The sequence below is a fragment of the Macaca nemestrina genome, chromosome 5, assembly GCF_043159975.1.
Source record: "Macaca nemestrina isolate mMacNem1 chromosome 5, mMacNem.hap1, whole genome shotgun sequence".
In the NCBI taxonomy this organism is placed as follows: Eukaryota; Metazoa; Chordata; class Mammalia; order Primates; family Cercopithecidae; genus Macaca; species Macaca nemestrina.
This window is the reverse complement of record NC_092129.1, coordinates 115,456,070-115,478,852: the sequence shown is the minus strand read 5'-3', so window position 1 is coordinate 115,478,852 and position 22,783 is coordinate 115,456,070. Positions and strand designations below refer to the sequence as shown.

The 22,783-nt window shown below is 37.2% G+C and overlaps 1 protein-coding gene across 13 annotated transcripts in view; it reads left to right on the top strand.

Annotated features, from left to right (window-relative positions):
• Positions 1-19,956, top strand: part of LOC105479484 (family with sequence similarity 135 member A) — a 135,071-nt gene extending 115,115 nt beyond the window's left edge. For all 13 annotated transcript variants that reach the window (XM_071096897.1, XM_071096891.1, XM_071096902.1 and 10 more), the window contains 2 exons: positions 15,048-15,161; positions 18,042-19,956. In XM_071096897.1, coding sequence (XP_070952998.1) covers positions 15,048-15,161; positions 18,042-18,247 — 320 coding nt within the window. In that variant the 3' untranslated portion in view covers positions 18,248-19,956. The remainder of the gene's footprint in view (positions 1-15,047; positions 15,162-18,041) is intronic.
• Positions 19,957-22,783: the final 2,827 nt, after the last annotated feature.

Genomic DNA, 22,783 nt, shown 5'->3' with positions numbered 1-22,783 from the left:
TCTTTGCCACTGCCTTAGTTCAGCCTTCATCACTTTTACTTAGATTATTGTTCAAACTAGTTACCCTTCCACATATATACCCCCTTCTCCCCATTCTCACTTCCTCGTTAGATGAAATGATCATCCAGTGAAGCCATAGATTATATTGGCCATTTAATATCATACCATATTGGTCCCATTTGAAAATCTTTCATGATGCTTTGTGGTGTCCACAGTGAAGTTTAGATTCCATGGATAAGAGCATCAAGCCCTCTATAATCTGGTCTCTGATTCTTTGTTTTCTTTTTATCCTACACATTCACACACACACACACACACACACACACACACACACACACACACACCCTTTGCTGTGGTCATGCTATTCATGGTTTTTGATTGCTTGCATTTTCTCATGCTTTTTGTATCACCCATTCCCCCTCATGTGTTTACTCATCTTTTCAGAAATAATTCTGTTTATCTTCTAAAATTAAACTCTAATGCCACCTGCTATCAAAAGCTTTTCTTGATGCACTATCTGATTTAATGCTCCTCTATTCTCAGAATACTCTCTATATACCTTTGGGGTTTTTTGAGACAGGGTCTCTCTGTCACCCAGACGGGAGTACAGTGGCACAATCATAGCTCACTGCAGTCTTGAACTCTTGGATCAAGCAATTCTCCCACCTCAGCCTCCTAAGTAGCTGTCCCATATTTCCTTTTTGTCCCCAATCTTATGTCTCCAGGACTGATTTCATTAATGAATTTCAATCCTCATTTGCCTGCTAGACATCTCAATTTACATATCAAACTAAATACATCTAAAACAGAACTTACTATCTTCTTTGGCCACTTCTCCTGTTGTCCTTTTTTTAATAGTACTGTTCTCTCAATTACTTCTTTGAGACATCTTCGGATCATCTTTGTTTGACCTCACTTCTTTGCCTCCCATGTCTCAAAATTGTTAATATTATCTCTGAACTTCCATACCATTATAAATCAACCTTTTACCATACTCATTATAGTTTATCTCATGTCAGTTATTTTTATGTCTTAACTTCCTTTCCTTAAGTAGGATCTGTCATGACAGCTCATTCCCATTTCCTACATACACATTCAGTATGTACCATAGCTCTTCTAGTATATACCGATTGATTAACAAATGAATCAATGATATTTTAATATTATTTTCAATATTCAAAAACAGTTTAAATATTATATAGTAAGATGTAAGTCTAGCCCATATAATCAGCGACTGGTAGTTCCAAGTCCAAAGTTACTTGGATTTGTGAACTTAAGCCCTGGCCATTTAAATCTACATCTTTTTTTATCCTCATTCCTATCACCCATGTCTTCCATTCTACTCTTGAAATATTTGATATTAATAGATTTAGTTATTGAAAATACCACTACTTTTGAGTCCTGCTTTAGCTTTTTCAGGATTCTGCCTTAAATGTTGTTCTTAATATGAGAAAGAGATTTGGGAATGATTATTATAGGTACTATTATTAGAATCAGTGAAAGGAAAATTCTCTTATAGATTGGGTTTTATTATTTTGTTTGTAATGATACAAAGCATCAATGGTAAGTTTCTTACAATATACAGAAATATATACTTGATTGATCAAATTACAGGATATTCCTACAAAATGAAACATGGCATATACTTCTCATGCGAGAAAAACAACATTAGCTAGAACCATTGTGTGGAGCTATGGAGTTCATACCCTTTGCTGACAGGTTAGGAAATGTGTGAAAGGCAGAGCTGAACATAAGTGTTCCTGAGGTCTATGTCTTTATACAGCATTATACAAAGTAAAGTTTAATTAGCAATAGTAATAGCAGCATAAGAATATCTAAACTAAAGAAAATGTAACTGTAAATTTTTACAATATAGATTAATCCATGGCCTTCCACATCTTTACAGATATGTATGTTAATAAGTTTCTAATTATTAACAGGAGTGAGTATATCTTTTGTACTTGAGCTGTTCTTAAGGATTAGTTCAATTTTGTTAAGTTATTAATTTATTATTCACCTTATAATGCATGATCTGGTTGTACTAGTCTAAAACCGTTAAGAAGCAAACTTAGACATCACACATAGGTATTAGTTATAGTTCAAACACTGACTAGGCTACCTAATTTAAATAAACTCCAGTTTCCTTATTGGTAAAATGAGAATAGTAGTATCTCACAAGGTTATTAAAAGGATTAAGTGAGATAATATGTGTAAAGTGATTCTGTAGCGTTCAAAACTTACTAAATGGTAAATGGTTAAAAAAAAAAAAAAGAAGTGACTTAAATAATACTACTATCATAAGCTGGGTGTAGTAGCTCACACCTGTAATCTCACCACTTTGGGAGGCTGAGGTGGGTGAACTGCTTGGGCTTAGGAGTTTAAGACTAGCCTGGGCACCAGGCACGGTGGCTCACGCTGTAATGCCAGCTCTTTGGGAGGCTGAGGCAGGCAGATCACCTGAGGTCGGGAGTTCGAGACCAGTCTGACCAACATGGAGAAACCCCATCTCTACTAAAAATACAAAATTAGCCCGGCATGGTGGTACATGCCTGTAATCCCAGCTACTCGGGAGGTTGAGGCAGGAGAATCACTTGAACCTGGGAGGCAGAGGTTGCAGTGAGCCGAGATCTTGCCATTGCACTCCAGCCTGGGCAACAAGAGCAAAACTCCGTCTAAAGAAAAAAAAAAAAAAAAAAAGACCAGCCTGGGCAACATGGTGAAACCCCATCTCTACAAAAGATACAAAAATTAGCCGGGCATGGTCATGCATGTGCACCTGTAATCCCAGCTACTCCAGAGGCTGAGGCACAAGAATTGCTTGAACCAGAGATATGGAGGTTGCAGTCAGCTGAGGTCATGCCACTACACTCCAGCATGGGGTATAGAGCCAGACTTTGTCTCAAAAACTAAAAAAAAAAGCCCACTAGTGCCAGGCATGGTGGCTCACACCTGTAATCCCAGCACTTTGGGAGGCTGAGGCAGGTGGATCACCTGAGGAAAGGAGTTTGAGACCATCCTGGCCAACTTAGTGAAACCCCATCTCTACTAGAAATATAAAATTAGCCAGGCGTGGTGGTGGGTGCCTATAATCCCAGCTACTGGGGAGGCTGAGGCAGGAGAATCACTTGAACCCAGGAGGCGTGGGATGCAGTGAGCCGAGATCGCACCATTGCACTCTAGCCTAGGCAACAAGACTGAAACTCTGTCTCAAAAAAAAAAAAAAAACCGCTGGTATTATAGATTACAAAAATTGACTTTTACACAAACAATATATATCTATTTTAGGAAAAAATTTTTTAACAAAACTTTTATCTAAATGCTGATATTACTAGCTATAAAAATTATTTGAACGACTTAAAATTGTTTTTATGTTTTAAGATTTATCTTTGTACTCACAAGTTTATTAGTATATACCTGAATTGAATTAATATCCATTTTGGGAAAAAACATTAAAGAGTACTATTTTCTGGCTGGGCACAGTGGCTCATGCCTATAATCCCAGCACTTTGAGAGGCCGAGGTGAGTGGATCATCTGAGGTCAGGAGTTTGAGACCACTCTGGCCAACATGGTGAAACCCTTCTCTACTAAAAATACAAAAAAATTAGTCCAGTGTGGTGGCACACACCTGTAATCCCAGCTACTCAGGAGGCTGAGGCAGGAGAATCACTGGAACCCAGGAGTTGGAGGCTGCAGTGAGCTGAGATCCTGCCACTATACTCCAGCCTGGGCAACAGAGCAAGACTCCATCTCAAAAAGAAAAAAAGTACTATTTTCTGGTAATTGTGACTAATGCATTGGTTAATACTAAAATACTGGAAAAATAATAATAGCTAATACACATGTAACATTTACCACGTTCTAGGTATGATTTAAACACACATACATATTAGCTTATTTAACTCTCTGGGGTAGGAATATTGTCCCCACTTTGTAGATGAGGACACTGAAGCACAGAGAGATTGAATGACTTGCCTGAGGTCACTTAGCTTTATGAAAAGCTAGTAAGCATTCGTGCATGGTTCAAACTGCATCATGTTAAGCCAACAATGTATGTTTTCAAGAACTTAAGAAGCTGCCTCTAATTGCACTTTTAAATATCAACAAGTATTTCAATTGATTTTAAAATTATAATGTTGTAGAGATTGAAACAAGTGTCTCGAACTATTTCATGTGGGGTGTTGGGTTTTGGGTTTTTTGAGCGACAGGGGGGCATCATCTAATGAATTGTGAGAAATGAGTAGTCCATCCCTAGAAAGTTGCTATGCCTGTATATTTACATATAATTACTTTATTCACAAAATAGAATATTTAGGTTCACATCAAACAAATAAATAAAACAGGACAACATAGAACAAAGAAAAAGAGTACTTCACCAATATGCTATTCTCTAGTGGTTTAAAACAATCAAAAGTGATCGTTTCTTTTTTATATTTTATTCTTCTTAAACTACAGTCTTGGATGTCCTAATTTGATTATTGCTTCAGTTTCTTCTGAACAGCGAATTTTCTGTTCTTTTACCTAAAATTACTTGTCTAAATCAAAATTCAGGCTTTTGCCCTTTTGCCTTTTTTATTTAAGCAAAGCCTCTTCTGTGGGTCATCCTTTTGAAACAGTCTTTTTCTATGCAACGTATCATTAGTTAATAGCTTTTCTTTTATTGAAAGCTGTTCATTATTTTAAAATGAAGAAAGCTTTTTAAAAGCCTAAAGTAATTTGTGTGTTTTGTAAAACAATTGAGAAATACTATATTTTTTATAAAAATCATAAATTTATTGAGTGAGAAATTACCTTTTCTTGTGAACACAATAGATCTGGTAAAGGGTTACAGAAATGTTACTTTTAAAGGGAAATTACCTATTCTGATTAAGGAATTACAATTATAAACATTCATTAAATTTTTATAGCAACTTTTGACAAAACCTATGATATTCTACAGATTGCTAATAGAATATGTAAATAATTTGCAGGCAGCATACAAGCATCTCAGCATTGAATAGCAGGGGAAAGAAAGATGAAGGAGCTAGAGCAATGCGAAAAGTAAAATAAATATATAATATACAGACATTTGATGACACTAGTGTTAAAGTAGTCAAGGTTATATTACTAAAGCAGAGAGAGGAAACATGGCCACTCTGACATTCCATAATGAGGGCTCAAAATAGCCAAAAAAGAATCTATTCATTGTTGGAATTTCAAAAACAAAGTATCCTTATTTTAAGATCTTCTTAAAAACAACTTGCTTAGAGTCTTTTTACCAGCTGTTGAATTCTGACCAATAAAGTATAAAAATTAAATAAAGCTCCTGCTGTCCTACTGAGGTACAAAGTACTCTTTGTATCCAGGAGATTACAGAGGGATTTAATCTTAGGTATCACTTTTGATATGTAAATAATATGTATATTTTGTTTCTGAAAGTGTGGGAAAGAACCAGCATCAGCTAACATTGTTTTAGGAAGAAAATTCATTCAAATTTATTTAAAATGAGTAAAAATAAGAATAGTTTAATATTGTTTAGAGTATATCAGTTTTAAAAGTACAGAGTTTTCTTAGCTTCAACACTATTGACATTCTGGGCTGGAGAATTCTTTATTTTCAGGGGTTGTTGTGAACATTGTAGCATGTTTAGCAGCATCCCTGGCCTCTGCCCACTAGATGCCAGTAGCACATACACTTTTCCACCCTCAGCGGTGACAACCAAAAATACCTTCAAATGCTGCAGAATATTCCTTGGGGCAGAAAATCACCAGTTTAGAACCACTGCTTTAGCCAGTTCCAGAGAGTAAACACAAAATGACTCGAAGTGAATTGCATTAAAACTCTGAAGTTTTAGAACAAATGAGTAGCCAGAAGAATTGGAAAGACTTTAGATTATGAAGATGAAAGTTGCAATGAAGGTGTTCATATATCAATTATGTTATGTAGTCCAGAGCAATATGGAAGATTTATTTTAATCTTTTTCGTGGTAAAAAGTAACAACATACTTACAAATTTTTCTGGTTAAACCATGTCATCCTATAAATAGGGAAATCTTGTCACTTTACCAAATTAAAGGTAACCGTTCAACAAATAATTAGGCACTTGAGGGGCTCAGTGAAGTATTCACCCACAGACCAGTTAACTAGGTTGTCTTTGAGGAGCTAGAATCAAGGTAGGTATAGAAAAGATGAACCTAGAATATTAGCTCCCAAAGTAGACTTCCGGCATTTTTGTTGGCTGTACTTCAACACAGGTGAAGTACTGCTGTAATTCCTATCAGCACTGCACCTCTGGAGCTTGCCATGCTTCACTTTGAGTTTGCCTTCTGTAGCCAACACTGCTAGACAAGAAATTGAAACCAAAAGATTCAAAAAGGGCCATAATATATTTAACTAACTTGGTTCTTGGCTAATATAAAAAACAAACCTTCTGTGTAAAAGCACAATATTAGTATTAATATACTTGTTGAATAACTAAAAAACTGGTTACCAAGTTTAAAATGTATTTTTAAAGTTCGATACTGTCGTAAGAATCACATTTAGAAGTATAACAGCGTCGTGTGTTTAATCAGTATCAGAATTTTTACATTTATTTTATTATCATGGAAACTGAGAGTGAAAGGGTATCTTTGAAATCCTCTGACTATTCTTTACTGATTTTGCCTACTTCTACTGAGCTGCGTGAACATGAGGAGCCATAGACACTTCTTGCAGGGATCTCAGTCTAAAGCAGTAATTCCAAACCTTAGTGGTGTTTCTCTAGAGAAGTACATCAGAATCTCTGCAAAGAGCTATTTTGAAAAATGTCTTTAATGTAATTTTATTTGGAAAAATGTAATGCCTTTTATTCTTAAAAATATAGAAATCTTTTAAAAATCTTAATGGGAAATTTGTGAGGAAGTTTTAAATGATCATGTGATCGGGCAAATACATAATTAATTCACAGAGCACACATCTGGAGGTAACATGTAATATTGTTTATGCCTGAGTGGTATAATGTGTACTGCTGTTCCTAATACATAACAACCCAACAGAAAAAAAATGGGCAAAAGAGAAAAGAGGTAGTTAGCTACCAAAGAATAAAATTAAAAATACATATATATGGAAGGCCAATAAAGAATAAGTTAATCATTTTTGCCTTTAGGTTTGTAAAATTTAAAAGATGCTATACAGTATTGATGAGCGTGTGAAACAGAAATCTTCATATATTAATGGTGGAAGGAGAAATTACCTTTTTGGAGAGTACATTTATCAGAATTTTAAGAATGTACTCAACAATTCCACTTTTGGGATTTTTCCTACAGAAATCTCACATAATTAGGTAAAAGCTATTCATTGCAGTGTTATACTTTTTTTATGTCCGTTCCCCTCTGAAGTGGAATGGACATAAATGTCCTTCGCTAGGAAAATAGGACTAAAAGTTAATCCTGGTAATTCCATGTAGAAGTTAAAAGAATGAGATAAATTTATTTATACAAACATGAAAAGCTGTCCCCAAAATATTAAGGGAAAAAAAGACATAAAATAGCATAACTACTATAATCCTAGTTATATTTTTAAAATGAAAAATAAATCGTGTGTATACCAAAAAAGGAATTTGGAACAAAATACAGACATGCCTTGGAGATACTGTGGATTTGGTTCCATATCACCATAAAAAAAGGTGAGTCACGTGAATTTTTTTGGTTTCCCAGGGCATATAAAAGTTATATTTACGCTATACTATAGTCCAGAGTGTACAATAGCATTATGTCTTAAAAAAAATGCATACTTTAATTTTAAAATACTTTATTGTTAAAAATGCTAATGATTATCTGAGCCTTCAGCTAGTCGTAATGTTTTTGCTAATCAGGATGGTGGTTGCTGAAGATTGAGGTGGCTATGGCAATTTCTTAAATTACAACAACGAGGTTTGCTGCATTAATTGACTCTTCTTTCACAAAAGATATCTCTGTAGCACATGATGCTGTTTGATAGTATTTTACCCATAGTAGAACTTCTTTCAAAATTAGAATCAATCCTCTCAAACCCTGCCACTGCTTTTTCAACTAAGTTTATGTAATATTCCAAATCTTTTGTTGTCATTTCAACAATGGTCACAGCATCTTTACCAGGCTAGATTCCATCTCAAGAAACCACTTTCTGTGTTCATCCATAAGAAGCAACTCTTCGTCTATTCAAGTTTGATCATGAGATTGCAGCCATTCAGTCACATCTTCAGGCTCCATTTCTAATTCTAGTTCTCTTGCTATTTCCGCCACATCTGTAGTTACTTTCTTCACTGAAGTCTTGAACCCCTCAAAGTTATCCATGAAGGCTGGAATCAGCCTCTTCCAAACTTCTGTTCATGTTGATATTTTGACCTCCTCCCATGAATCATGAATATTCTTAATGGCATCTGTAATGGTGAATTTTTTCCCAAAGGTTTTCATTTTACTTTGCTCAGATCCATCAGAGGAACCACTACCTATGACAGCTATCACCTTACAAAATGTATTTCTTAAGTAATAAGACTTGAAAGTCAAAATAACTAATGGATCACTTGGGCTGCAGAATAGATGTTGTGTTAGCCCACATGGAAACATCATTAATCTCCTTGTATATCTCCATGAGAGGTCTTAGTTGAGTACGGGGATTGTTAATGAGCAATAATATTTTGAAAGGAATCTTTTTTTCTGAGTTGTAGGTCTCAACTGTGGGCTTAAAATACTCAGTAACCCATGCTGTACACAGATGTGCTGTAATCCAGGCTTTGTTGTTCCATTAATAGAGCACAGACAGAGTAGATTTCATATAATTCTTAACGGCTTAAAGTAGCCGTTTCATATAATTCTTAACGGCTTAATAGTGAAAAGTAGCCCTTTTTATTTCCTTCAAGAACTTTTCCTTTGCATTCACATCTTGACTAACTCTTTTGCACAAGAAGCCTGGTTTTCAGCCTGTCTTGGCTTTTGACATGCCTTCCTCACTAAGCTTAATCATTTCTAGCTTTTGATTTAAAGTAAGAAACAGAGCCAGGCATGGTGGCTCACGCCTGTAATCCCAGAACTTTGCGAGGCCAAGGCTGGGGATCACTGAAGCCTAGGAGTTTGAGATCAGCCTGAGCAACACAGTGAGATCCTATTTCTACAAAAAAAAAACAAAAATGTACCCAATGTGTTGTCGCATACCTCTCGTTTCAGCTACCTCGGAGGTTGAGGTGGGAGGATCCCTTGAGCCCAGGAGGTAGAGGCCACAGTGAGTCATGATTGCACCACTGCACTGTAGCCTGGGTCAGGGTGAGACCCTGTCTCAAAAAATAAAAATAATTAATGGGAGAAACATGTGACTTTTCCTTTCACTTGAGCATTTAGAGGCCATTGTGGGGTTATTGATCGGCCCAATTCCCATATAGTTGTGTCTCAGGGACTAGAGAGGCCCAAGGAAAGAGAGAGAGACAGGAAATGTCTCTCCCGTTGGTGGAGCAGTCATAAGTTCACCGTCTTATACGGGCATGGTTCATGGCATTGCAAAACAATTCCAATAGTAACATCAAAGATCACTGATCACAGATCACTGTAACAGATATAATGAAAAAGTTTGAATATTGTAAGAATTACCAGAATGTGACACAGAGACACAAAGTGAATATGTACTATTGGAAAAATGGTGCCAATGGACTTGCTCAACGCAGGGTTGCCACCTTCAATTTGTAAAAAACATAATATCTGCAGAGCACAGTAAAGCGAAGTACAGTTAAACAAGGTATACCTGTATAAAACTGTGATTGCTTTATAAATACTGAATTTGAAAAAGTTAAACATTTTAAGTGTACAATTTTCTGGAGTTGTAAACAGGACTAACAAACATCTGGCAAAATGTTTTATTACTATGAATTTTCAGAAAGAACAGACATCAGTGACATTAAATAATGTATCTTATATAAGTAATCCAGATACAATTGAGTCTGGTTTCTGCTTTTGATAAGAAACCCTTTGTATAAACCTCAGTTAAGAAAAATGCAAAAAAATGAGGCATGCCTGTACACAACTGTTAGCTGTGTCCTTAGTGAATGGCAGCAGGGGCGGCAGTGGGGTTGGGGGAAGGCAAGAGGAGCTAGTAAAGGGGAATAGTTGAAGATTTTTTTTTTTTGAGATGGAGTCTTGCTCTGTTGCTCAGGCTGGAGTACAGTGGTGTGATCTCAGCTCACTGCAACCTCCACCTTCTGGGTTCAAGCAATTCTCCTGCCTCAGCCTACCAAGTAGCTGGGATTACAGGTACCCACCACCATGCACAGCTAATTTTTTGTATCTTTGGTAGAGACAGAGTTTCACCATATTGGCCAGGCTGGTCTCAAATTGCTGACCTTGTGATCCACCCGCCTCGGCCTCCCAAAGTGCTGGATTACAGGCATGAGCCACTGCACCCAGCCAAACTGCTTTGTTGTTCCAAAGTTGCTTCAGTTCTAAAAATGAAAAAGGGTAGGGCGAGAGGTAACACAGTTATATGTCACCTATCCAGAACTCTTGAGAAATACACATTTCAGGAGCCACTAACAGAATTACTAAAAATCAAATCTGTTGTTAGTCAATATATTTGAGAGCCTACTGTTTGTTCAGCACTAAGCAATAACATTTTTAATTTTTTTTAACTTGGAGAGAAATTAATAAAATATTTTACATCTTTTTTTGAATATAGAGCACTAAAAATAGTTTAACCCAGCCTCTTCTTCCAACTGTTTTCACATCAGGGCATCAATAGCAAATGATTTTTTTTTGTTGTTGTTGTTGTTGTTTTTGTTTTGAGACGGAGTCTCGCTCTGTAGCCCAGGCTGGAGTGCAGTGGCCGGATCTCAGCTCACTGCAAGCTCCGCCTCCCTGGTCTACGCCATTCTCCTGCCTCAGCCTCCCAAGTAGCTGGGACTACAGGCGCCCGCCACCACGACCGGCTAGTTTTTTTTTTGTATTTTTCAGTAGAGACGGGGTCTCACTGGTGTTAGCCAGGATGGTCTCGATCTCCTGACCTCGTGATCCACCCATCTCGGCCTCCCAAAGTGCTGGGATTACAGGCTTGAGCCACCGCGCCCGGCCAGCAAATGATTATATTTTTAAAGCACAATTGAGTAAGCCATTATTAGATAAACCAGTGAACCAACCAGGTTGTTCCCCCAGCAGAGGGGACCAGCCTGGGAACTTCAGCCCTACCCAGTCATCTGAGAATGCTAACCAGATCAGTTTCTGGACCCACCTATAACTGCACACCGTAGGAAGTTCTCCTTTAACCTGTTGATGTGTTTACATTCATTAACAGTAGTTCCATACTATGCTGAAATAAAATGGTATTCTCAGAGATACAGATTTTAACCCTAAACTAATCAGTCTCCTGATCCCTAGTCCAATATGTCCTTTCTTCTCAACTAGACTGCCTCAACTTGGGTAAGTTCCTAGTTCTCACCAAGAGTTAGGGCCAGATTTTGATGTTAAAGACTACTTAGCTAAATTGAGTGGACGTTAATATATGGGAGCCAATATTGATATTTTTTGAGGGAAGACATATACTTTATAATTTATAATTTTAATCTGATACTTTTTTTTTTTTTTTTTTTTTTTTTTTTTTTTGAGACGGAGTCTCACGCTGTTGCCCAGGCTGGAGTGCAGTGGCGCGATCTCGGCTCACTGCAAGCTCCGCCTCCTGGGTTCACGCCATTCTCCTGCCTCAGCCTCCTGAGTAGCTGGGACTACAGGCGCCCGCCACCGCGCCCGGCTAATTTTTTGTATTTTTAGTAGAGACGGGGTTTCACTGTGGTCTCGATCTCCTGACCTTGTGATCCGCCCACCTCGGCCTCCCAAAGTGCTGGGATTACAGGCTTGAGCCACCGTGCCCGGCCAATCTGATACTTTAAACTGGGACAAACCAAAGATATGGTCACTTTTTTATCCCTCCCAGACATATTGCATAACTTAATTTTTATAATGGATGTGAAATTTTCTAAACATTACAAAATCTTTTTTTAAAGAAAAAGGAAGCAGATATAAATTTAAAATTCTTCCAAAAAATTAAAAATAAAATTTAACTTGAAGGAAACATATAAAATAAAACTCAGGAAAGAAATTTATAATGGAAGTCATGAGACCAGCAAGTAGAGAATAGCAGTGATACTGGTAAGAAGAGAAAGCAACATATACTACATATGAAGCAAGCCAAACTTGATGATGCAGTATATATGAGGGAATTAGTAATTAAAGCTGGCCAATATTTCTCATTGGACTAGAATAAGAATAGGCTTATAGAATAAAGAATTTAAGATAGCAAGCGAAATTTTGGAAATAGAATTTGGTGTTAGGAATGGTGAATGTTAAAGTGACACAAAGCTTTGTGTCAAGTTATCTGGCAAGAAAAGCAGGCCAGAAATTTAGATTTGATGAGCAGATATAAAAATGATAATTAAAAGCAGAGAGAATGATGAGTAAAGAATAAAATGTCATATATGCCTGAAAACAAAGTAAGTTTTGTTTTCTCCTAAAATTACCCATCAGAAAGGAGAGTGCTGCCTTATATTCAAATCACTAACACAGGGTGATCTCTCAGTTACTTATTTTCACTTACTTGGAGAAGACATACTGGCCTGAAATAACCATTGTATTTTGGATGCAAATTCAGGCTACCAGGTAGAATTAAAATTTGGTCAAACAAGATGAGGCCTGAGAATTGACCCTTAAACTTTTAGCATTGTCGAGGTCATTCGTGATCTTGAAAGAGCAATTTATATGGGGTAATTAGGAAGAAAGACTTCTGGGAATAGGTTAAGTAAAGAACCGGAGGAAAGGAAGAGAAGGGAGACACATAGAAAACTCATGAAGAATTTTGTTACAACAGTGTGCCAAGAAATGGGTAATAGAGGAGTATAAGGTCCAGGTACAGGTTCATTTATTTGGTTTTTGGGGGGTTTTTTGGTTTTTGTTTTTGTTTTTTGAAACAGAGTCTCGCTCTATCGCCCAGGCTGCAGTGCAATGGTGCGATATTGGCTCATCCGCCTCCCGAGTTCAAGCAATTCTCCTGCATCAGCCTCCTGAGTAGCTGGGATTACAGGCACCTGCCACCATGCTAGCTAATTTTTGTGTTTTTAGTAGAGACGGGGTTTTGCCATGTTGGCCAGGCTGGTCTCGAACTCCTGACCTCAGGTGGTCCACCCTCGGCCTCCCAAAGTGCTGGGATTATAGGCGTGAGCCACCATACCTGGACATTAATTATATTTTCATAAAATATGAAATCTCAGCTCATTCTATTGGAATTATAGATTTAGCTCATTCAATTTATGGGAAATGCATGCCATAAAATCCAATTGGCAAAGCCATTTCTCACTGTCAAACAGTCAACTCAAATTGACTTTTTGTCAGAAAAAGTTAGACTTTATATTTTGCTTGGTTTTCCAGAGACTTTTATACCCTAGGGCCATATACCTTAATAAGATCTGAAATAGATTGGAGAGATAATATCTTTATCTTGTAAAGTAGGAGAAAGTCAAGTCACTTTTAGAAAAGAGCTCATCTGGAGGTTGGGATCTGGAAATCAATTTTCTTTTTTTCTTTTTTCTTTTTAGAGACAAGCTCTTGCTCTGTCACCTGGGCTGGAGTGCAGTGCTGCAACCATGGCTCACTGCAGCCTGCACCTCCTGGGCTCAAGGGGTCCTCACACCTCAGCCTCCTGAGTAACTGAGACTACAGTTATGCAGCACCACACCTGGCTAATTTTCGTAATTTCGTAGAGACAGGATCTCACTTTGTTGCCCAGGCTGGTCTCAAACTCCTGGGCTCAGGCAATTTTTCCCCCTCGACCTCCCAAAGTTCTGAGATTACAGGCATGAGCCACCTCGCCCATCCTGGAAATCAGTTTTCTTAAAGCTATACACACCTATCTACATCACAGAGAGTCTTAGATGACTCCAGAGGTAAATGTATGAATGCCTGTGCTCTAGGACACATAGATGATTCCCAAAGTGGCACTGATAATGATGAATATATTGGTGTCAAATTGTGTCATGAGATGTGAGAATGAAGGTGGGAGAGGAGTCATTTTTTCTTAATATTTTATACAATATTATTTTAAACATATGTTCAATTAACTTCTCTAATAGATACTTGATTATTTCATTTATCTTTTTAGGATTGTATACATTCAAAATGTCACCTCCCCCAAAAAAGTGGTATAGTCTCATTAGGAAAAAGGAAGGATGGCCTTATTTTTGGCATAGATAGTATCATACTGTCACACTTGGCTGTGTGTGAATCCATACTTTTCCCAAGATTAAGATCTTTAGGCCAGGAGTGGTGGTTCATTCCTGTAATCCCAGCATTTTGAGAGCCCAAGGTGGGCGGATCACTTTGAGGCCAGGAGTTCAAGACCAGCCTGGCCAATATGGTGAAGCCCCATCTCTACTAAAAATGCAAAAATTAGCCAGGTGTGGTGGCCCACATCTGTAATTCCAGCTACTCAGGAGGCTGAGGCATGAGAATCACTTGAACCCAGGAGGCAGAGGTTGCAGTGAGCCGAGATTACACCACTGCACTCCAGCCTGGGCGACAAAGCGAGACTCCATCTCAAAAAATAATAAAAATTTTAAAAAAGAAAATATAAATCATATTAGGCAAGTGTTATAAATGAAAGTAAAAAGTCAGCTTTAAATGATTTCTTATAAAGTGTTTTGTTTAATGGAAGAGTATAATTTTGTTTCTTTGGAAGTAGTCCTAAATATTGATGAATACCTTTTGGAAGGTAAGAATATCATGGAATACTTTCTATAGAATATTAGTCCACATATTCTGTTTCCTGCCTATCTCCACACCACTGAGCAACAGTGCTTGCTCCCAGTGCAAACACACATTCTCACTCAGCATCAACACTACATAACAGTGAAGTAGGGTTTTTTGTAGAGAACATGTAGAAATTTGGAGAAAGGATTCATCAAGTATTGACAAAGACAGAAACTTAGTACTGCTAAGGAAATTTATGTTTTGGTCACTTAATATGATACTAATAACTTGTTTTAAATCTGGTTAACTACTGCATGATAATTTATTATATTCTATTCACAGGGCTTCATTATTTCAAAAATGTTGTGCTAGTGGGATCTCTACAGGATCGCTATGTTCCTTATCACTCTGCCCGCATTGAAATGTGTAAAACAGCTTTAAAGGACAAACAGTCAGGTAATGGAATAAAAGTATTTCAAAGAGTTATAGGTATTAATGAGCTCTTTCTGAAATTTTTCTTGTAGTCACTTTCTCTCTTATCTGTCACTCTTCTCTTTCCTATTACTTCCTTTCCACCCACTTATATTAACAGCTATCCTTCTTCCATTTCTCTTCCTTTCTTCTCACCTGCCATGTGAACTGCCTTTACCAATGAAGAAGTTCTTTCATCTAATTACAAATGCTTCTCCATTTTGCTGCCTCAGATGTAGTTCATACTTTGATTTCCTCTGAATTATTGGGACTGACAATTGCGGTCATCCTTGTCACATGTTCTGCTGTACCTCACTTTTACACAAAGGTGGCAGCAAGGATTTGCCCCTCTTTACCGATAGTAAATGATAAAGACTTTATTTATTTGTTCTTTTGCTATTTGTGAATAACAAAATAAATTTAAATTATAGCCATTTGGAGCCAGAAGGAAACTTGAGTCCTGTTTGCTCATTTTATAACTAAAGCCCAGAGATACTAAGTGGCTTAGCCAAAGTCAGTTAGTTAATTACAGACTTAGGTCAAGAACCTGGTCTCCGGCTGGGTGTGGTGGCTCCCGCCTGTAATCCCAGCACTTTGAGAGGCTGAAGCAGGCAGATCACCTGAGGTCAGGAGTTCAAGACCAGCCTGGCCAACATAGTGAAACCCCGTCTACTAAAAATACAAAAACTAGCCGGGCATGGTGGCAAGTACCTGTAATCCCAGCTACTTGGGAGGCTGAGGCTGGAGAATAGCTTGAACCCAGGAGGTGGAGGTTGCAGTGAGCTGAGATTGCGCCATTGCACTGAAGCCTGGGAGACAAGAACAAAACTCTGTCTCAAAAAAAAAAAAAACAAAAAAAACAAAAAAACACCTGATCTCCTACCTCTCATTATTGCCTCAAATCCGTTTTTGGAATGAGGCTGATTTTAAACTCTTAATTCTTTATTTTTCTACATTGTGATGGTGAACAGCTCCTTAAGGCAAGAACTCTCTTAAGCACATTTTTATTGGCAGTGCCTAACATGGTGCCTGGTACATGGTAAGTACTCCTTTATTGTACATTTGTGACATCAAAATAACCTTTTCTTAACTTCTGTTCTAGCAAAGGCTAGAGTCCACCTAAGGAAAAAATTCAGAAGAGGCTTAACCTTCAGATGAGTAGCGGAAACTAGATAAATGTCCCTTATCTTAACAATAAGGTTCTGTGACATTGGGGAACAGGGGAAATCAAATGATGAAGATATGTTTAGACCTCTTCCCGTATTAACATATTTTTAAAATAGCATGGAACCACAAATCCAACCTGACTCACAATGAAAACTAAGAGGAGAGGTGGGAGTAAAAAGTTTTTGATGAGTATATATTAAGTCAGTCTTTCTCTTAAACACCTCTCTTCTCTATCTGATTGTGCTTCTGTGTACTTTTCCCTTCTTGTCATTCCTCAGGCCGCATCCTACCTGTCCTCTGAAGTTTAATATTTACCTCTCTAAAGCTCACAGGTTCCATGGACACTGTTAGTACTCATTTACTAATATATAGTAGTGCATAAGCATTATGTTTTGCCCCTTAGAAGGCAGTTTATACATTTATGTGGATGCGTTCTCATCTTTATCTTTTATGTGCTTAATATGACCTCAGTAAATCCATTGTAAGAATTAGCAAAACGTAGTTTGGGCGCAGTGGCTCATGCCTGTAATCCCAGCACTTTGGGAGGCTGAGGCAGGAGGCTCACCTGAGTCCAGGAGTCTGAGACTAGCCTAGGCAACGTAGCAAGACCCCATGTCTACCAAAAATAAAACATTAGCTAGGCTAATTTAAACGGTGGTGCATGCCTGTGTGGTCTAGCTACTCAGGAGGGTTAAGATGGAAGGATCGCTTGAGCCTGTGATGTGGAGGCTGCAGTGAGTTGTGATCATGCCACTGCACTCCAGCCTGGGTAATAGAGTGACACCCTGTCTCAAAACAAAACAAAAAAAATTAGCCAAAAATAAGGAGAGAGGAGCACAAGTACTAAATAAACCCGCAGACCAAACAAAAGATCCTGTTTGTTATTTGAGCCAAGCTCACGTTGTTCATCTGACTATAGGAGGTTGCTATTCTTTCTTAAAATAATTTGGAAGTTTTGACTGCCACAGAAACATTTTTAAAGTATTTGCTGTAGGCCAAGTTTATAATTTTGCCTTATCAAAATGTCTCACCATGGCTGGCTTATTTTCATAATTGTTTAATGAGTTATAAGTGACTTAATGTTAAAAGAAAATTATTTCTTTGTTATAGGCATTGCTTTGAGTTAAAAATACCAAATTTCGGCTGGGCGCAGTGGCTCATGCCTGTAATCCCAGCACTTTGGGAGGCTGAGGTGGGCAGATTGCCTGCGGTCAGGAGTTCAAGACCAGCCTGAGCAACATGGTGAAACCCTGACTCTATTAAAGATACAAACATTAACCAGGTGTGGTGGTACACACCTGTAATCCCAGCTACAGAGGAGGCTGAGACAGGAGAATCGCTTGAACCTGGGAGGCAGAGGTTACAGTGAGCCGAGACCACGCCATTGCACTCTAGCCTGGGCAACAAGAGTGAAACTCCGTCTCAAAAAAAAAAAAAAAAAATTCAAATTTCAAGAATAATGTATAATAAATTTGTTATTTCCACTTGACTAGATAATGTGATTACTTATATTTTCTATAAACAGTCCCAAAAATGATAGTTGAAGGAAAATTAAACCTTTTTAAAAACAGCCATTTTTCTGCTTTATATGGAAATAATGTAACTAAATTTTATAACTTATCTAAAAATTGGCATAGGTTTTTTTTTTTTTCAGTTACTTATGTGAACTAATTTTCCTTTTTTCTGTTGGTTCCACAGGGCAGATCTATTCCGAAATGATCCACAATTTGCTTCGCCCAGTTCTGCAAAGCAAGGACTGTAATTTGGTTCGCTATAATGTCATCAATGCATTGCCCAATACAGCTGATTCACTCATTGGGAGAGCTGCACATATAGCTGTTCTTGATTCGGAAATCTTTTTAGAGAAATTCTTTCTGGTTGCTGCCCTCAAATATTTCCAATAGTATAAAAGCATTGTTAGCGACTGGACAATTACCTCATTCAACAATGTTTCAAATAATGTATTATATTAAAATGTAGATGCTGATAAGTTCTAAGAAATATTTATACCTTTTTATATGGAAGATAATTTATATCATCCATGTTTAGTGCTTTTTAAACATCAACTTTACTTTCTAGGTAATGTGGCTGTGCAATATTTTTTAATTTTATCTTTTTACTTTTCTATTACTTTTTCATATATTTTGCTACCTAAGTATTTCAGTGAAACTTTAAGCCCATACCTATGTCTGATTGTTTATTATCGGCTTTCCACAATTCTTACATCAGACTACATTATATTAGAGACCATTATTGCTAGAATAGCGTGAGATTTAAAATTTTCTAATACTGGGGGTATTATTTAGTTAATTATAAATTTTCCTTTTCACATGTTACTGTGTTTTAACTGGAAATAAAATTATGGCTGCTACAATATATTTTTTGAAATCAACTTCTGTAGTTCTAAAATACACCTTTATCATACAATCAAACCAGGTAGTTCATATATGACAGTGTCATAAAAGTTTTCTATAAAGTCATTACTGTTGCTTAAACATACGTCATGCCTATTAAAATATATTTTCTACTGGTGATTTCAACATTATTTCTCATACTGACTTTTATTACTGGAAATTTTCCTGTTCATGTTGGCAGCAGATAAAGATTTTTGAATGTTTGAATGCCCTCTGCCTTGATTTGGTTGGAATTTTTGCTAAATTGGTAATGTTGCTTGAACTTTATGACTACATTTTCTTTTAACTTTTTTCATGGACTTCCTTATATGTACATAATAATTAAATGTTGAAATTTATGAAATACTTTTATGAATTTAGATAATTTTTAAATATTGTTAAAATTTATTGAACTAAAAAGTAATGTAAATAAAATAATTCATGTTAAAAATGGAACAAAATAATTAACTTTACATGTTTGGTGATACAGATGCAAATGTTTTTGATATATGGAGATGTTGAGTCTTTTGACTTTACTAAAGGTGCTGAATAGCATTAAATTCACTATTTTCCTTTTCTGTTTTACTTGTGAAAATAAAAATGCACTAAGGTTGGGTATAAGTTCTGTTTGCACTCACTAATTGTGACAGACAGAGGTTTTTGTAAGTATTTATTGTACAATTGATGCATGTTTATTTTTAGCGTTGTGTTATTGCCTCTGGTGTTAATAAATGAACAAATGGCTATCTGGAGGAACAGCTACAACACTTGTAATCCTTTGCTTATTCTCAGAATACTAGAGGTATATATATTTTATTTACAAGATAGACCAGCCTAATTGTATAACTTATAGCCTTTGTATTTTTGTAATTTACATATTTTGTATATATTAAGTATTACAGTTAAAATAATTTTGATTGCTATTGATAATTATTTACTTTTTAGAAAGTACTCAAAATTTTCATAAACTAATATCCCAAGTGCATTATAACTAGAAAATGTAAATATATTAATTAGCCACCACATATTTTTGCCAAGCAGTTTTTATATTCTTGTATCTTGGCTCTGAGTTTGAAATGTGCATATTCTAAGTTTGGATAATTTTCAGGTTTATCAAATGACTCGTTCTTAATCATATAAATAGTATTTGTAGTGGAGATTGCTCTTACCATAGTTGGTTGATTAGTTTTTGGTTATTTTAATACAGTTTTAAAAGCACATTTGTGTTCATGGTTTAAAATCTAACAAATTTAACTTATTTGATTTATCTGGGAAACCATCACACACTATTCACTTCCAAATTCAGACTGTGGGAGATGGGGTGCAGTTCTAGGGGAGAGAGGAAACGATTATCTGAAGTGGTATTACTGACTCTTACTTTAGAGAATCTCATTGAAGTATGCCAGTAAGAGTTCTTGGTTGCAAACAACAAAAAAAAAATTATAATCAACCTAAGCAGAAAAATAATTTATTGGAAGAGGATCAGGTAGCACAGAATTGATGGAAGGGCTGGAGAGCCAGGTTTGGAAAACAAATAGAAGCCAAAGGAAAGTAGATGACCAAAATCATAGCCAAGTTCTGATGACCTCAAAAAGACCTAAACGACTGTATTCTTCTCTAGCCAGGATGACCCTGAAAACTGGATTTCAAGTACTTGTTTTATTACTTCAGATTCAAAGCGTAGTAGAATATCCAACTGACCAAGTTTAAGTCTTGTGCCAGTGCTTGGGCTGTCAGGCATCAAAGACAGCAGGTGTATCTGACCTCGTTAGTTTCCACAGTAGAAAATAGGACCCTTGATTCTACCAAGGTTAACCAAACATAGGAAATTGGTTTGATGACAGCACCAAATATAAACACATCAGGTGTAATGTAGTCCATCTTTTTTCTTCCCAACATCTGCAAGCATAATTCTCTCTCCATATGTACACATTGAAAATTCATCTTTCTGACATAGTACTACTATCCCTCATCCAGTTTTAAGTCCAGGACCTCAGTGTGATGTTCTCTGATTCTGTAATAATCTCATCTCAATAGTTTGCAACTCATAAACAAAATTGTGACCTAACCCCCACCCCTATACATCATAACAGTATGATAAGAGAGGAAAGAACCTGGGTGTAGTGGCTTATGACTGTAATCCCAGCACTTTGGGAGGCTGAGGTGAGAGGATCGCTTGAGCTAGGAATTCAAGACCAGCCTGGGCAACATAACAAGACCCTATCTCTACAGAATAATTTAACTGAGCCTGGTGGCATGCACCTGTAGTCCCAGCTACTTGGAAGACTGAGGTGGGTGGATCACTTGAGTCCAGGAGTTCCAGGCTGCAGTGAGTTACTGCACTACAGCCTGGGTGACAGGGAGACCCCCAACTAAAATATATATATACATATGAAATAAGAAAATTTTATAGACATGCATGAGCCAGTGAGGAAGAAAATAGAACAGTTCTTTGCAAGTGTCCATGGTAAGAATTACCTGGACTACTTAAAAATACACATTCCAGGACCTTATTACAGACCAACTGAATGAAAATTTTCAGGATAGTGTAAAAGCAGCATCACGTTTTATGTCCCAAATTTCTCTAATAACACATCGCAAATACAGTACTCAGTCCTGTCACTGGCCGTGAATCTGGATGGTTATGACTTCTCACCACTGCCAACTATTTTCTGTTTTCTTTGTGTTCAACCAGCACCTCTGCTGATCAGATTTATGTATCCAGTGGATGACAGAGGCTCTGAGGTGTGGGTGGTCTTGCCGATATATGGTTGTAATCGTCTTATATGTAACTTTTACCATTCAGCATGGTATTTTTTAAAATAAAATATAAAACCATGGTATTGCGAGGAGGTATTCCAGGAGACCCCCTGACTTCTGGTTATACTCTTCTCCCTACTCTCTTTTCTCCATGGTCATCAGGGACAATCACTCCAGCTAGCATCATCACCACTTTCTCTAACCTTACCTAGAGGAATGAGTTCAAAATGGCTGAGTGGCAATTCCAGCTGGGCACAAAAATTGCTATGCCAACAGAACCTGGAGTCACAGAGATGGCTGGCAAGCGCAGTAAAGGGTCTGAGATTTTATCCTACTTGCAAGGTTACAGGCTAGGTTGCTGCAGTTTCATGGATGCTGACAGGATACTCCTGGGCAAAAGACAAAACAGCTTTATTACAGCAAAATAGAAGCCAGAGTGTTCGCATATTTGCATCAGTTCCTGTAGCCCAATTCCCACAGTGTGATGCAGAGGGCCAGATGACGTATATGCACATTGGGGGTTGCATTACAGAAGAATCCAGGATCAAGAATCAAGCGGTTTTTAAACAAACAACAAACAAGCTAGTCTCTCTCCCCCAGGTAGCAGCAGTTAAATGGTAGTAATGCCGTGACTGCCTTGACCTACTTAGGTGCCTATATGACTAGCTACAGAAACTGCTTAGTATCAGGAGATGGATAAGACTTGCAGTCTGGCACACTCAGTAATAATATATAGGCATGTTCAGGGGCCATGGGAGCTTGTCTCTCCTCTCCCACAATGGAAAGCAAAATATATCAGTGAGTCAAACGCAATAGCAAGAAGTCAGACCCTTTTCTACTCTTTGATCTCTGTTATTCTGTCAACAGAAGAGATATCACCAAATACCGTTAATTCATTTGGAAAATATGACAAATCCTTTAGGGCAGTATCCCAAAGTGTATTTTCTCACCTGGTTCCAAAACAACCTTCAATAAGGTTGTCCGTCATTTCATAAAATCGGTTGCTTTTGGATGATGGAATACATAAGACTGTGAATCCCGCAGGCATTAGTCCCCTGCTTTACATCTTTCACGGGAAAATGAGTTCTTCGGTAAGAAGCAATGTTGTGTAGGATATTGTATTAAACATGGAGTAGTGTGTTGAGGTATTCAGTAAGTCCACAGGTGGAGTATATAGCAAGCATAAATCAAGGAAAGCACTCTAAATGCAGAATAATTGTCTGTTCCTGTAAGAATAAATTTATTCCTGTAAGAATAAATCCTCCTTCATAACAGTAGGATTTCATT